The sequence below is a fragment of the Pteropus medius genome, unplaced genomic scaffold (assembly GCF_902729225.1).
Source record: "Pteropus medius unplaced genomic scaffold, Ma_sr-lr_union100, whole genome shotgun sequence".
Classification (NCBI taxonomy): domain Eukaryota; kingdom Metazoa; phylum Chordata; class Mammalia; order Chiroptera; family Pteropodidae; genus Pteropus; species Pteropus medius.
In genome coordinates, this window is record NW_024340849.1 from 28,777,578 (window position 1) to 28,794,538 (window position 16,961).

At 36.2% G+C, this 16,961-nt stretch overlaps 1 protein-coding gene and 1 pseudogene across 2 annotated transcripts in view; one reads left to right on the plus strand and one right to left on the minus strand.

Moving 5' to 3' along the window:
* Positions 1-11,339, plus strand: part of SLC39A6 (solute carrier family 39 member 6) — a 19,521-nt gene extending 8,182 nt beyond the window's left edge. For both annotated transcript variants that reach the window (XM_039842987.1, XM_039842985.1), the window contains exons 6-10: positions 3,459-3,564; positions 4,747-5,124; positions 8,619-8,699; positions 9,135-9,325; positions 10,124-11,339. In XM_039842987.1, the coding sequence (XP_039698921.1) occupies positions 3,459-3,564; positions 4,747-5,124; positions 8,619-8,699; positions 9,135-9,325; positions 10,124-10,276 (909 nt within the window). In that variant the 3' untranslated portion in view covers positions 10,277-11,339. The remainder of the gene's footprint in view (positions 1-3,458; positions 3,565-4,746; positions 5,125-8,618; positions 8,700-9,134; positions 9,326-10,123) is intronic.
* A 4,650-nt stretch (positions 11,340-15,989) lies between these two features.
* On the minus strand, positions 15,990-16,108 carry LOC120590414 (uncharacterized; annotated as a pseudogene).
* Positions 16,109-16,961: the final 853 nt, after the last annotated feature.

The window sequence follows — 16,961 nt, forward strand, 5'->3', positions numbered from 1 at the left end:
CAGTGCATGTGTGAACAGGAGAATAGCCTCCTGCTCCATCCTATGAATATTTATTTGTCCTCGTGTGTTTTCATTCACTAAAATCTGAAATTGCATATTTCGAACCTTCTCCTTACTGGATCTAAATTTAGAGGAAAGAAGTGAAATAAGAATGGCTTAGTCATTATTAATCCAGGAAGTCATCTTCCATGTTCCTTTTGTCCCCATTGCTTCACTTGGACTGGTTTGAGGAATTATCCTACTTTATGTTCTCTGAAATTATTTTTACGTTAAAAAAGTTATTTTTAGCTTTTTTGGTGGGAGAGTTGGAGGTTGGTTGTCTTATCATTTTTGTGTTTCAAATGCTACAATTTATTTAACATCATCATTTCAATTTGGTTTTCAAATTTTTCTTAAAGATGACTTTTCTTTAATCTAGCACTCTTTAGCATGGGACTCTGAGAGGTAGGCTCTATTTAATACAGAACGGTATTATTCAAACTCTGGATTATAACTCATTAGTTGTGAAATCAGTCTTGTGTCATGACCAGTGTTTTAAATGCAACAGTAATATTCTAGTATATTACATATCTTACTATGTATAGATTACATATATTACTGTGGATTATATTCAAAGAAGTTTGATGATCTCTATTCTTAACTAAAATAGCTTTTACTGGAATGTAAGGACTTGAGAGCCAGGACCTCTTTGTCTTGTTTATTGCTATATCTCCAATGCCTAGCTTAGTGACTGGCACATAAGCAATGGCTACAAAATATTTGTTGAATATATAAGAAACACTAAATAGCAAGTAAGCATAATTTCTAGATGAAGACTTTTCACAGGAGTTTTAGAATACATCAGGTATCTTTTTTCAAGGGCATCCAGATCTTAATTTTACATAACAGTTTTTAATCTCATTTTGTTCTCTCAAAAAGAAGAAATCCTATTTATTATATTTTGTCTTCTCCCAGTCCAGAGCAGAGCAGGCAGAGCAATTTGTTTAAATGAAAATCTGATACGGTTGGACTCCACTACTTAAAATCCTTCCTTTAGTGATTTCTCATTACTTTTATAACAAAATCCACAACTCTTAACAGTTTTGCATTGTCTGATCTCCAGCAGCCCAGCTTTATCTCTAGCCACCTTGACCTTGACCTACTGGGCCCCAACCACCTTGTCCTCCTTTCCGTTCAGATCATGGCTGGCCCCTTCCTGCTTTAGGACCCTCCTACTCGCACATGCTGTTCTTTCTGCCTGGAATACTGCCTACCCTGCTCTTCCCTGGTAAACCCCTACTCATCTTGATTCTTGGTATAAATATTACTTTCTCAAGAAAGCCTGTCCTGGGGTTTAGTTAGGTCTTACTGTTATACACTCTCATAGCACTCTTGCGTTTTTGCTTTGTAAATGTATCAAAAATTGCAGTCAAAAAATTGTATAATCATTATCTGTATAAAGCCTCCCTCCCATTGGTGAGTGATAAATTCTATGAGAACAGAGACCCTTTTGTCGACATAAATGTCCAAATCTGTAGAGAAATTTTATGAGTTTTTTTGAGCCAAACTGACAACATTTGCCAGGAAGCAAAATCTCAATGAATTGAGAAAGTGCCCTGGAGAATGTCAGTTTTGCAGCTTATTTTACACATTAGAATCAAAGGAGCAGAGTAGGGAGCGTTACGTGAAATCTATTGGGGTAAATTAAGGGGCGAGGAAAATCAAAATGGAGAAATCTCTGGAATTGGATATAAAGTAAAACGGAGAGACACATATTTCTTTTACATTGGTGGGTCCAAGGTAGTTAATAATTAACATTTATAGCACACAGAGATAATATTCAGACAGTAACAGTGAGGGAGAGGAGAGGTTCTGTGGTCTCCCGCTCTGGTGCAATGGGTGTGCCCTGGGGGTCTGGAAAAGGAAATTACTCTTGACATTTCAAAGGTATGTTTTAAAGGAGATTACTCTGACATTTCAAAGGTATGTTATCTTAGATGCAAAAAAAAACAATAAATGCAAAAAGACTTAACAGGTTCACTTACAGCAAAGATAGATCTTTTGTCAAGGAAGCTACAGACCTAGGATGGGACTACTGCCATGACCTGCTTTTAGTTAGGAATTTTTATGTTTAAACTATCCTATGTGGTTACTTTCAGTCCCAGTTTGTAAGGCCCACCATGCAGGCCTCCCCTGAGCTTGTCAGGTTTAGTATGTGGCCCCTCCTTTGTGTTACATTGTATTGCCAGCAATTAGCATAGGGAACATTATAAGCCCTAATACTTGCATAATGAAACAATTTATTAAAATCTAAGTTCTAGAATTGTTGCCCAACAAGAAATAAAGCATCAACTAAAGTGATTTAAAGTATACTGAATTCATTTATATTCACAAATATTCAAATACTTTGAGGCATTATGTTAGGGGTAGATACAAAGATTTGTGCGTTTGCCTTTAAAACTTTTTGTAACCTGTCGACACAAGAATATCCAAAGCTGTAGAAAATTTTTATAAGCGCTCATTAGAATTTATTTGAGCCAAACAGGACATGCCCAGAAGCTGAATCTCAACAGACTAAGGAAAATGCTTCCCAGAATGACAGTTTGTGGTTTTCTTTTTTTTCATTTGGAATTAAGGAGGGACCATAAGGAAGATTACATGTGAGAAAGTGAGGCAGGAAAATCTCTATGATCGCATTACCAGATAGTTAACAAAATTATGTGCTCTCTTGAGGGAGTTTTCCTTTGGGTTCCCATCCCTGGGGTCTGAAAAAGTCATTTTAAAGGTGTGTTAACCTAGATGCTTAAAAACAATGGACAGGGCTTGCTTAAATCAGATAAGCTTTTTATTTGTTAATGATGTTTTATTATAGGAAAAGTATTTTACTTTTAATAACAAATACGTATCATTGTCACAGTATAGTTTTAGGATATAAAAAGTGGAAGTCCGGGATTTCAGCGTCCAAAAGAAAGATGGAGAAAACAAAACAGTTGGTTAGCAGGTCACTAAATGCCTGAAGAAAATGCCTGTAGCTGGTTCTAAATTGACAACTTGAGGCAGAGCTCAATTTTAATGTGTGTTTGAGTCACTTGGTGATCTAGTTAAAATCCCCATTTTTATTCATTAGGTCTAGGTGTGGCCTGAGATTGTGTATTTCTTAGCATCCCAAGGCATGCTGTGTTGCTTATGTAAGACCACACTTGGATGACCTAGGGGACATTCAGAAAGATGAGTGTGACCTTTTTACATTTCGTATTCCTGAGGCATTGATTCTTTACCTTTCTGAATAGTTGCTATGCCCAGGAGACACTACTAGGTCCTGTGCAAGTTAAGTACAGGCCCTGCTCATAGGTGGCATTTTTTTCCAATAGGGGTCTTTTTCTCTGCTGTCTTTCTGTATCTTTTGCTTAACTTTATTTAAAGCTATACACATAAGCAAATCAACTCTTTAAAAATATTGCTTTCCCTTGCTATTTTAGAATCAGAAAAAACCTGAAAATGATGATGACGTGGAGATTAAGAAGCAGTTGTCCAAGTATGAATCTCAACTTTCAACAAATGAAGAGAAAGTAGGCTCAGATGATCGTAAGTCCTTGAGAATCTGAGGGCTGGAGGGAGTTCATTACTCTGCATTCTGCAGAGTTTGGACTATCTGGAAAAGATTGAGCCTATGTCCTTTTCTGTTTTTTAATCTCATACTTTATTTTAAATTGCCACTGAGTTGGTTGTTTCTATATGTATTTACATCTTTTTCCTATAATTTTTTAATTTGAGGTAAATTCAGATTCTGTGTCCTTTTCCTGTATTCTCCAATTATCCTACTTGCATTTATCATTCTCCTTCCCACCCTTTTCTTCCCCGGACACGTATGCACATTTTTTTCCTAAAGCATTCGAAAAAAAATTGCAGACATGATGCTTCTTTACCGCTAAATACTTAAGTGTATATTTCCTAAGAAAAAGGACATTTTCTTATATAACTACAGTTCAGTTATCGAAATCAGGAAATTAATGCTGATACACTGAGGGAAAAAAATTCATTGTTGCTACTGCTTATTTGTAAGGTTTCCTGTCTACCTTTGTTTTCCAACGTACTGTTTTTCTCTAAAGAGCAAGTAAAATGTCCTTATTCGTCTTCCTGCATCTGTTCTCTTCAACCTTTTTAATGGGCTCCAGTGAATATATAATGATGAGAAGAAATAGCTGCTCTAGAATTGGACCAGTGTCAGAAATGCTTCTGGGAAAAGTGATACCAGTGTACAAAATAGAAAAACAACCTTATCGTTGCAATTTACTTTTCTTTGTACAAATAGATAATAAATGATTCTTGTTGATGATGGTATTTCAGATTCTTCTGTTTTTCATTGAATTTCGCCCTCAAAAAGGAAGTCAGACAAGAAGATTATGCGTGGTTTTTATTTCCAATTTCAATATGTTTCTTAAATATTTTTCTAAAATAAGTGTGTGCTTTTATAATCAAGAAAAAAGTCATCTTTAAAAATATAGGGAGGCAGAAGAAATTAAAGATTCCAGAAGGTAGTTATTGAAGGTTAATGCTTAAAAACCGTTCTTAATATGTGAGACCATTCAATTTCTAAAATTCATTAAAACCTATTGATGTTTTTCATCAACAATATTCTGATGATTCTGCAGGTATATGTGAAAGAGTTGCCATGCTTTATTGTCAGTGGGAATGTTTGAAATGTTTTTAAGCATGTTAACAAAGCTTTCTGAATTTGTCCCAATGTCCTTTTTTGTTTATACCTAGGATCTGAAGGTTATTTACGAGCAGACTCACAAGAGCCCTCCCACTTTGATTCTCAACAGCCAGCAATCTTGGAAGAAGAAGAGGTCATGATAGCTCACGCTCATCCACAAGAAGTCTATAATGAATATGTACCCAGAGGGTGCAAGAATAAATGCCATTCTCATTTCCATGATACACTTGGCCAGTCAGACGATCTCATTCACCACCATCATGACTACCATCATATTCTCCATCACCATCACCACCAAAACCACCACCCCCATAGTCACAGTCAGCGCTACTCTCGGGAGGAGCTAAAAGATGCCGGCATCGCCACATTAGCGTGGATGGTGATAATGGGTGACGGCCTGCACAATTTCAGCGATGGCCTAGCAATTGGTATACATTGACATATTTTCCCTTTATTGATTGAGTCTGAAAATGTCACATCAAACTACTAGTCCAATTTAAACAAAGGATAGGTTGGTTTTGATAAGGCTATTAATTTCTAAGATTGTCAAAATGTTATTTTTTGGCTACTTTGACAATGAAATACTTGGTAAATGTTGTTAGATAAATGCTAGGAGCTATTCCCAGCCTATTACCTAAGTTGTGACTGCTAAAGTTGTTTTAGTTGGCAGGGTCTTAAGGTCAGGCTCTAATGTGCTTGGAGCATGTGTGAGTTCTTTTTTCCCCTATACATTTAAGTTCGCTTATCTGTAATATAAACAATATTAAGGTGTAAAAACCTTTTCTACCACCTTTTCTTTCATGGTGTAAAGGACTCTGTATATCTGATGAGTTCAATTACCAATCTCTGTCCAAAGAGTAACTGTAGAGGTATTTTTAATTTATTATAATTAGTTTCAAGTATATAGTACATTGGTTAGACATCTAAATAGTTCGTAAAACGATCCCCCCAATTGCTCCCTTCCTCTCCCAACCCTCCACCTAGCCAATGTATTAATGCTGACTGCATTCCCTGTGCTGTGCTCCCCATCCCTGTGACCATCCATCAGCTATTAATTTGTACTTTAACCCTTCACATTCTCAGCCCCCCGAATCTCCCCTCTCCATCACTAAATTATCCACTATATTTGTGAGTCTATTTTTGATTAGTTTTTTCTTTTTATTCCTTTGATTCTGCATATAAGTGAAATATAGTGTTTATCTTTCTCTGTCTGACTTAAATACTTTCTAGGTCCATCAAAGCAATATCTTTTTCCATCCCCTTTCTTTTCATATGTAGGAGTCTTGTTTTCTCATCCTTTCAACCACTCTATCTTTTAGTTGGAGCACTTAATTTTTTTCCATTTAAGGTACTTATTGATAGGAATGTAGTTGTTACCATTCTTTATTCCTGTTTTTGATACATGTTTTTTCTTCTTAAAGAAGTCCTTCCAACATTTCTTGTAATACCGGCTTGGTGGTAATAAAATTCCTCTAGCTTATTTTTGTCTGGGAAGCTCTTTATCTGTCCTTAAACTCTAAACGATAGCTTTGCTGGATAAAGTATCCTTGGTTGTAGATCCTGGGTCTTCATCCTGTCAAATATTTTTTGCCAAGCCCTTCTGTCCTGCATAGTTTCTTCTGAGGAATCAGCTGCCAGGCTTATGGGTATTCCCTTATAAATAATTATTTGTTTTTCTCTTGCTTTTAATATTCTTTCTTTGCATTTAACCTTTGGCATTTTAATTATGATATGTCTTGGTGTGGTCCTCTTTGAATTCCTGATTTTTGGAATTCTCTGAGGTTCTTGGGGTTTTATGTCCATTTCCATCATCAGGTTAAGGAAGTTTTCCATCATTATTTCTTCAAATAGCTGTTCAACATCTTGATTTTCTTCAGGTACGCCAGACAGATATTTGGACCCTTAATAGTATCCCATATGCTCCTTAAATTATTTTGATAGCCTTGGCATCTTATTTCTTGCCATTCTGATTGTGTGCCCTTGGCTTCCCCGTCCTCTAGGAAGGGCATTTGATCCTTTTCTTTATTCACTCTGTTTATTCCTTTGTTTATTCTATTTAATATACTTCTCATCTCAGATAATGTGTTCTCCATTTCAGACTGGTTCCCTTTTGTAATTTCCATTTTTATGTTTTTTTTTTTTTAATCTCTTTGTTGGAGTTCTCTACAGTTCCCAAAAGTTCATTGAGCATCATTATAACCAGTGTTTTGAACTCTGCATCTGTTAGATTACTTGACTCCATTATATCTGGATCTCTGTTCTGTTCTCTCATATGGTTTCCGATTCTTTGTCTTCCCATTTTGGCTGCCTTTCTGTGTCTGTTTCTATATACTAAGCAAAGCTGCTAAGTCTCCCGGTCTTATTTTGTGGATTTGTGAAGTAGGTGCCTGTCCAGTGGCACAGTCCTGAGAGGGGTTCAGTCGCAGGCCAAACTTAGCCCAAGCCTCTACCCCTCTGGGACCACCTGTTAAGATTCAGCAAACAATCCACAGATGCTGAGCTTATAGTTGCCTCAAAAGGCCATGCCAGAAACTGAGGCCAGCTGCCTCCAGTGTGAGTGTAGGTGCTGCTCAGCAAGGAGCTCCTGATTCGCTGAAGATATATCTGGATATGGCTTGGGTGGGCCCATGAGTTGGGGTAGGCGGAGTTTCAGGGAATCCTCTGGGTAGAGTGACCTGTTATCTAGTTTCATGACGTCTTGGCTATGGTGGTGCTGTGTCCACGCACTGGGATGGGGGAGGGCTCACCAGAACAGTACCGCTGGCATTTCTGTACAGAGCGAGTCTTGCCTTGGCTCTCACTCCAACAGTGTCCCTGTGAGTCCCTGGTACCCGCTCTGTGCAGCCAAATAGGCACTAGTGCTCAGAGTGAGCACGTCCGTCACCGCGAAAATCCTTTCACAGACGCGGCTCCTTTAAGAGGCGTCTGCTGCTGCCGCAGCCTCCGTCTCAGCCGCTCGGGACTGGGCAGCCCCGCATCCTCGCCCAGTCCTACCTTCAGCCATTGCAGGGTGCTTTCTTGAATTTCTCCATAGTTGTATGGCTTGTTCATCTAGATCCAAGACGATTTTTCTTTGCTGCTTGCTCCTTGTTTTCGTCACAACTTTGATTTGGTCGCCAGAGGGATGAAAAGAGTCTATCATCTACGTTATTTTTTTCAGTCTTAGAACTGTGGAATTTTTGCTATTAAATTGTTATACCGCAATTAGGAGACAATAGACTACTACAAATTTTAGTAACTTAGTGCTGAAAGGAACCATATGAATAATTACAGATAAGGCAGTTGTGCCCTGGCAAGATGAACCACTTGCCCAAGAAGACTTGTTTTGAAGCTGGCTGAGATGAGCCCAAGCCTTGACTCTCTGGGAGCCTGGTGCTCTTCCTCCTCTATGTACTGTCTACAGCATAAGCAACAAAGGAAAATATGCAAATGCTCAGTCATGGTTTATAATTGATCAGTTGTATAGTATGTTAACTTTTAAAAGGAGAGGAGTTTAGTCGCTCCTTACTAACATGAAAGAATAAACAAGTCTATATAGTGAATTCCTCTGAGGTCAGTGAAACAGTTGTACTCTTGACTGCTGAGTTTTTTTCTAAACCTTTTTAATCAGTTTATATTTTTAAGTAAGTGTTTAATGCAGTAGCAATTGCTTCTCAGGTTTGAGTAAGATCATCTAATCACTTCATGGCGCAGTAGAATCATCAGTTATACCAGCTTGTGCTCCATTGGGAAATTTAAACCTAATCAAATGTAATCTAAGATTACTTACAAAATAGATACAGGGTGCAGTTGGGAAAGTTCCGTTTATTCACACCAAAATATAGTTTATTTCTTTTATTTCATTTTGTGTGCTGGTAAGATTTTTTAAAAACACACCCACAAAGTAATGTAGCCAATCTTTTTCTGATTGATTTTTACACAGGTGCTGCTTTTACTGAAGGTTTATCAAGTGGTCTGAGTACTTCTGTTGCTGTTTTTTGTCATGAGTTGCCTCATGAATTAGGTAAGAGAACCATACAAATGGTATTTTCCAAATGGCTGAATTATCCTAGTGTCACTAGCCTTTGTTAATGGTAGTTCCAGCAAGCTTCCTCGTAACTTTTATGCCAGAATCTGACCCTATAAGTAGAATTACACAGTTGCCTGTGTGGGGTTGCCAAAGAGGTACCTGGGCCCTCTTTCTCATCCTCTTCCCCTACTAAATATCTTCTTATACCAGCATACTGGAGACATCAGTGATCATTATCTTCATATACACAATATGAATTACATCAAAGGAATCTTCTTCCATTAATTAGAACTGTTAGCCCTGGGTAATTCATTATTATTTTCTTTCTCAAAAAAATTGGAGAATTTCTTAAATCTGGAAAGTTTCTTGAGTATGTGTCTTAAAAATGATTTTTCAATTACTTTATCCTCTTTCTGTTTTCTGTTAAAGGTGACTTTGCTGTTTTACTAAAGGCTGGCATGACTGTTAAACAGGCTGTCCTTTATAATGCTTTGTCAGCCATGCTGGCATATCTTGGAATGGCAACAGGAATTTTCATTGGTCATTATGCTGAAAATGTTTCTATGTGGATATTTGCACTTACTGCTGGCTTATTCATGTATGTCGCTCTGGTTGATATGGTAAGTTTTTCATAAGTCGAATTAAGGTATTGGCTAATAAAATAGAGAAAATGTTTAGTGAAACCTTATTTTTAAAAAGGCTTTAGATTAAAGCAGTAGTGTTAAGTCATTCTATGCTCAAAAAGATAGCATATCAAATATAGGTCCCTTAGAGTTGATTTTTTTGGATTGTTGATCACAAGCACATCTTTTTCCTGCCTAATGTGCACGAGGATACAGAGAAATATCTGCTCCCTTCTGATATGTCATTTCAAGAATAGAATCTTAGTAATCATGCTTTGAATTGTGTATAGAGTTGTACGAAACCTAGCACAAGCCACATATTGTTGACATGCTGTGTGTACTCCAGAATGCTTAAAAGTTCCTTAGTAATGGACAAAGGAGTCATATCTATCATCAGAGTCCACATAACAAGCCCACCGATCTTGTTGCTAAAATTTTATATTGCGTAAAATTTCCATATATGTAAACTCAGGTAAGCCACATGTTATATTCAGTTAAGGTACAGGCAGTAACTAAAGCAAGTTAATACAGCTCTCCATTTTACAGTGGAGCAAACTGGACCAATATAAATTTGACTTGCTGAGCATGTTGTAAATATTCGTTGTGAATTAAACTGCTAGAAAATGCTGTGTGACATTATTAGCTGGAATCAGTATATATGTGGTCATGTTTTAATGAATTGACTCAGTATATCCAGCCTACATATAAAGCTAATATACTGTCCTTCAAATTCTTATAAAAACTAATCTGTAGTTCTGAAACCTTAAAGGTTGCTCTATTTTTTTCTTCTCTAAGGTACCTGAGATGCTGCACAATGATGCTTGTGACCATGGATGTAGCCGCTGGGGATATTTCTTATTACAGAATGCTGGAATGTTTTTGGGTTTTGGAATTATGTTGCTTATTTCCATATTTGAACATAAAATTGTGTTTCGTATAAATTTCTAGTTAGGGTATAAATGCTAGAGTAGCTTAAAAATTTGCTGTCTGTGGTTTGAATAGGTCATAGGGAGAAGAGAGTTGTATGCTATCATATGCAGCATTTAAGGTTAGTGGATTTTGTGATTTTTGTATTGAATATTGCCATTCGTGATGCTTATAATGTCAGTTGTGGTAACATAAAGGTACGTTTTAATATGTAAGTTATTCTATTTTAGGAATATAAACTATATGTGCAATTTGCCAGTTTTACCAGTTTATTGTATAAAGGATATATTTGGCATGACATGTTCTGTATATTTTAGGAAAAACGTCTTTAATGTTTTTTGTAGAACTAATTTAATATGGTAATTTCCATGCTGGATTTTAGGCCTCTGAAGAACTGTTGGCGCTTAGGAGTAAGAGTACGCATGAAGCCTGAGATACCAATAAAACTTGTACTGAATTTAAGCTAAGAAATAAGGAGAAAAAAAGTATAAGAATTAAGAAAGCATAGATTTCTTTCCAAAAAGTCACAAAACTGGTTATAAAATAGAAGGGGAAATTTTAGATTTAAATTTAAAAAGCAATATTAGTAAAGTACATTCATAAACATTTCTGTCAGAGTATTGTTCCTATAAGACCACAGTGAGCACTTTTTACTAATTTAGTTGTACATTTAACTTTGTATGATAGAAACGTCTAAATATATTTAATGAATTCAAGCACTATTTCACTTGACCAAGAAATTTGGATTTTAAAATATTTGGAGATGTACCAGATGGGTATGAGTAAGTTTATGTATTGTCAGAAGACTTGGATATCGCCAGGTTATATATCACCCAAAGTCACGTGATTGGATGGTTATCTGGTTTACAAAATGTCAGTGTATTATAATTTTGAGATAAAGGCATTAAAACCATACTGAGTATAATTTGACTTCTGGATTCAGAAAGTACTTTGGTATCTTTCAGTGCTTCAGTGTTGTCATTATAAGCAATTGTCATTTTTATAGTACTTTAGACATACTAGAGCTATGTGGCATTCTCTACATGTTGCTTTCCTACAAAATAAATTCCTTATGTCAGCTTTATTAAAAGTTTGAATTTTTTTTTATCATCTTAACCATTTTTAAGTGTACAGTTCAGGAGTTTTAAGTATATTCACATGTCGTACAAAGGACCTCAGAATCTTTCACCTTGCAGAACTGAAACTCTATACCTACTAAACAACTCATTTCCTTCTCCCACAGCCCTGGTAACCATAATCCTACTTTCTGTTTCTATGAATTTGAGATGTCTGATTTTTTTTTTTTTTCAGTACAATCCAGATTATAGTATACTTATCAATTCATGTATATTATTGTATTGGGTAGCCTTATTCAATTTCATATTCTTTACCACAAAAGAGAACTTCAAAAAATATTGGTCCGCAGTTTGTTCTAAGCTATCCCTTTTTTTTTTTTAAATCAACCAGAGCTTTAAGCTCAATAAGAAGCACTAATACCCTGCGTTCTAAAGAGAATCAGAAAAATTCGACAAGTCCCTACATCCTGGGCCTCCTGAGAGACAATTGGACCAGAATTTTATTCCCAAAACCAAGTAAAATGGATGGATATGGGTAACAAGAATTACTTGGATTGGGAGTACCTAAAAGGATGAGATGAGGCATCTCCTCTGGCTAAATTCTTACTCCACTTCAGCACCCCGCAGACCTACCCTAGTGCCACTGTTATATTAGTGCAAAATGAGGAAGCTCTGGAATAGCTGGAAATGTTCCTTGAGTTTGAGTAACAGACTTGTACCTACCCCTTTCACAGAGATTCTGAAGGTGGAAAGTGTCCTGGACCAGCCCACAAAACAGGATGAATGGGAATGATAGTTCTTACTCCAGTTTGAACCCATTAGCGGATATGCAGAATATTTAAGCCATTAGTTCCCATGGCTCTGTGGGGGAGAATGGAGATTAGAGGAAGATTTAGATTAAAATATGTAAGGCAGACTAATAGAAAAAGAAAAGACACAAATATCTTCAATGAAAAAGAAAATATAGTAAATTCAAGAAATAAAAGAATGTGAGAACTTTATAGTTTAAATTTTGGAAAAATATAAATGTTCACTCAAAAATTGAAAGTCAATTATTGTTAAAATGGTCATATTTAAATTCTCCCCTCCTCCAAAAGAAAGCATTGTTTACTGTGAGTTTTACCAAAATTTCAAGCAATACATAAATTCCTAACTTATTGAAATATTTTCTGGGATTAGGAAAAGAGAACATTTGTTGTGTTAATTGAAGTTAATGTAAACTTGATATAATACCATACCTCGGACCCTAAGACTCTCTGTACATTCTTGCTAGCTTTAGCAGGAATGTAAGACCATGACCACTCTACCCAGGCCATTTGTCAGTGAACCACCTTGAAGAATAAGGTCTGAGACAAAGATCAGAGCTTGTAAAAGGTGAATTCTCCAAGCTCAACTGCTACACAAACTCACAACATGTGCTGCATCCACCTGAGACCTTTCACTTTGCCTCTGTGGGACTTGGGCGTCAGGAGGTACTGATGCAGGTGATGCTTACGCTACTACTAGCTATGCTGTAAACTATAGTCTTTTGTGTCCCAGGAGTCCAATGTCTTCTGCCATTATCCACGAAACTAGTAACAGGCTAACTTGTAGCTTCTAAATTGGATAAAACCCCAGAACTTCACAGTCTCACAAGATAGTATAAATGAAAAGCAAAAATGAATATAGATACAATAATCTTAAATAGCAAATTAAATTCAGTAGTATATGTTATCACATAAGGTGTTTCTAGGAATGTGAGAATGGTTGTCCGGGAAACCCATTACTATAGTGTACCATGTCAACAGATTAAAGAGAAAAAAACTTATAATCATAAATCAAAATAATTCAGGATCAAATACATTTTAGCATATTAAAAATAAAATTTTTAAAATTTAGAAAATATAAAAACTTGTCTTCTTGACTATTTCTATTCTATGAAATCAGAAAAGCAGAAGAGGGGAAGGGAAATTTCTATTTCTATTCCATGAAATCAGAAAAGCAGAAGAGGGGAGGGGAAATGTGCAGAGAGGAAGGAACTAATGTAGACCAGAAACTACAACTCCAAAAACAGTGGATCTTGAGCCTCTCATAAAAGTACTATAAAAGTATAATGAAAATTAGGTAGCAAATTGCCACAGTTCCATACTTGTCACCATAAGCACTATGTCAATAGCTAAAAAGGATTTTTTCCTTTTTAAGAAATTGGTAAAATATAACAAAATTTACTATTTAACCATTATTAAATCTACAGTTCATTGGTGACACATACATTTACATGTACAAACATCACCACCATCTATCTTTAAAACTTATCCCATGCCACATCTCTGTACGCATTGAATAATAATTCCCCATTCTCCCCTCCCCCCATCCCTAGTAACCACAGTCCTACTTTCTGTCTCTATGTATTTATTCTAGGTACATCATATAAGTGGTATCATGCAATATTTGTCCTTTCAAGTCTGGCTTATTTCACTTAGTATAATGTCTAAGTTTCATCCATGTTGCAGCATGTGTCAGAATCTCCTTTTTGAGGATAATATTCCATTGTATGTACATACCACATTCTATTTACCCATTCAGCCATTAATATAGGAGGGTTACTTCCACATTTCTGCCATTGTGAATAATGCTGTTACAATTATGTGTACAAATATCTGAGTCTCTGCCTCGGTTCTTTTGGGTATATACCCAGAAGTGGAATTAGTGAATCATATAATTATATGTTTAATATTTTGAGGAACTGTCATAACATTTTCCACAGCGACTACACCCTATTAAATTCCTACTGTCATGTTTAAGTTTGGCTTAAGTATAAAATTCTGATTCTATTACAACTACTTTAATGCTAAGTAAGATTTGTGAACTGATTTACAAAATTAACCATCATTTGTGAAGTTGTTTCTGAGAGAAAACATCTTCATAGGTTTCTTAGGTTGGCTTAGAAAGTTTTTTTATACTTGGAGATGCCAGTATTGGAAATATCTAGAATATTTAAATCAGAGCAGTAAACCAGATTTAATGGAACCAGTCTGCCGCCTTGTGGAATTTTAATGAAACTTCCAATTTTGCAAATTTAGAAGACAACTGTAATTTAGAAATAATGGCACTTGTGTTCAACTATTAGGTTTTTTTAAGTGTCACTTTAAAGAACCAGTTTATGTAACATGTCTGTGCAAGCTCTAGACGAAGATAACCAAAATACTGCTAATGAACACAAACATTTGAATAAATGTAAAGGTATTTCTGTTCTTGACTAGGAGGGATGCACGAAAGACATGAATTGAATGGTCATGGAAAAGATTCAAATTGCTTTTCACCATATAAAAGATTATATATTGCAGGTATTCTCATGAAAAAATTAAATTTAAAAATATAATTGTCTATAACATGGATGAATCATGAAAACATTATGTTAAATGAGCCAGATACAAGCAAACATTTTATTGTACAGTGTTACCATAAAAAATAGATTTCCATTATAACATAGCTGAAAACATTTGACAAACGAGGGGTTATAAAGTAAGAAAATAGCATTTGTTAAGGTCTATTGTAGGCTTCTAGATAATTCAATCCTCATGATAACTCTGCAATATAGACCTTTTTAGTTACATATTGCAGATAAGGAAAATAAATCTCCATAAAATTATTGATTTGATGAAAGTCCTAGGACTAATTGATGTACAGAAGAGACTTAAACTCCTTTTATTGGTCTCTAGAGCCCAAAAATATGGGAGTTCAGGCTGGGCATCCCTATCTTAAAAGAGATTTCCCAATCTGATGTCTGCTGTCCTTTTCTTCCATTTCTTTTGAAATATATGATTCCACCATTAGAGATGAGACATATCTCAAGAGCTGTAGGGCTGTCACTTGTGGATGTTTTTCCTTGCATTTACAGGAAAGTACACGGTTCTGAATAAGAAAGGCATGAAGTAACAGGATGATTTTCTGCCAAACTGGCTGGGCTGGCTGGGCTGCATCATAAAATGCCAGGCTTTGAACAAAGGAGAACCATCCTAGTATTCTAGGACTTGGCTAGAATATAATCTAATAGTTTTAGAGAAACATTGCCAAAAGAGCATGTTCATAGATGTTGGACCAACAGAATGATAGATCTGAAAACCAGGCTCCTACTATGGCCAGATGCTATTGTATGCATATTTTCTTAATTATCAAAACAGACAAGAATCAATCCTGAAAGTTTCATTCTAGTAAGAATAGGCTGATGATAAGATAACTAAATAAATTACATAGTGCATTAGAAAGTGATATTTTACCGGAAAAAAAAAAAAAAGATTACAGAATCAGGATGTTTCTCCTGAACAGGAAAGTCACAAGGAAGTCATTGCTAAATCTGATCGTCAAGTCTCATCCTCATCTTGGTCTATTAGCAGCATTTGACATCATTATTCATACTCTCCTTCAAATACATTCTTTGGTGTTCCAGGGTTCCACACTACTGGTTTCCTCCTATCTCAATAGCTATTCCTTTGGCTATTTTAGCTTATGTCTTATTTCCCCATCCTCTAAATATTCAAATGCCTTTAGTTCAGTCTTTGACCTTCTCTGTCAATCTGTACCACCCTGCTTGGAGATCTCATCCAGTCTCACGATTTTATTCTTTTTAAAATTTATTTATTCATTCATTCATTCATTTATTTGTTTGTTTGTTTTTATGCCTACAGCACCCGGTCTTCCTAGGTGGTCTCCCATCCAAATACTAACCAGGCCTGACTCTGCTTAGCAGCAGAGATCAGAAGGGATCGGGCGTGTTCAGGGTGGCATGGCTGTAGCAGTCTCATGATTTTAAATATTGTCTATAGTCAAACTCCAAAAGTTTTAACTCTAGTCCAGAACTCCTCTGAATGGCAGGCTCTTCAACTGCTTACCCAACATCTCCACTTGTAATTGCAAATGTAATAGGAACTCCTCTTCTTCCACCCTCCTCCCCCACCTCTGCCAAAAAAACAAACAAAAAAACAAAAAAATCTGCCTTCACACTGTGTCTCTTGTCTCAATTAATGGCAATTCAGCCTTTCAGTTTGGGTTCAGGCTGAAAACTGAATATCTTAACATCTTCCTTTATTTTTCTTTAACCCCTGCCCCCATAACAGTAAATCTGGCCTGTTCTGCTTGCCAAATATATCCAGAATCCGCCTGCTTTTCATTTCCTGTGTTTCCAGCCTGGTCCAAATCACCATTATCTCTTGCTGATTGTAAGTACTTTGTCTCCCTGCTTCCACTTTTGTCCCCTCTTCCTCAATCTCTTCTTAACACAGCAATTGGAGTGTTTTTTTTGTTTTTTTTAATTAAAGAGTATATAAGACCATGTCATTTTTCTGTTCCACATTTTCCAACAATTCTCCATCTTAGAGCAAAAGCCAAAGTTTTTTGCAGTGTTTTACAAGGTGCTATATGACCGTTCTTCCCTTTCCCATCTTGTCTTATTCTCCAACTCTGATTACTCTCCTCTCTGATCACTTCACTCCATATGAGTTCTCCTTGCTGTTTCGTACTGCTGTCCTATGGCCTTTGAGTTAGCTGGTCCATCTGCTTGGAACACCCTGAAATAGCTGCATGGTTCGTGCTTCCTCTCCTTCTGATCTTAAAGTGTCATCTCAGTAAGGCTTTCCCTGGCTAACCAATTA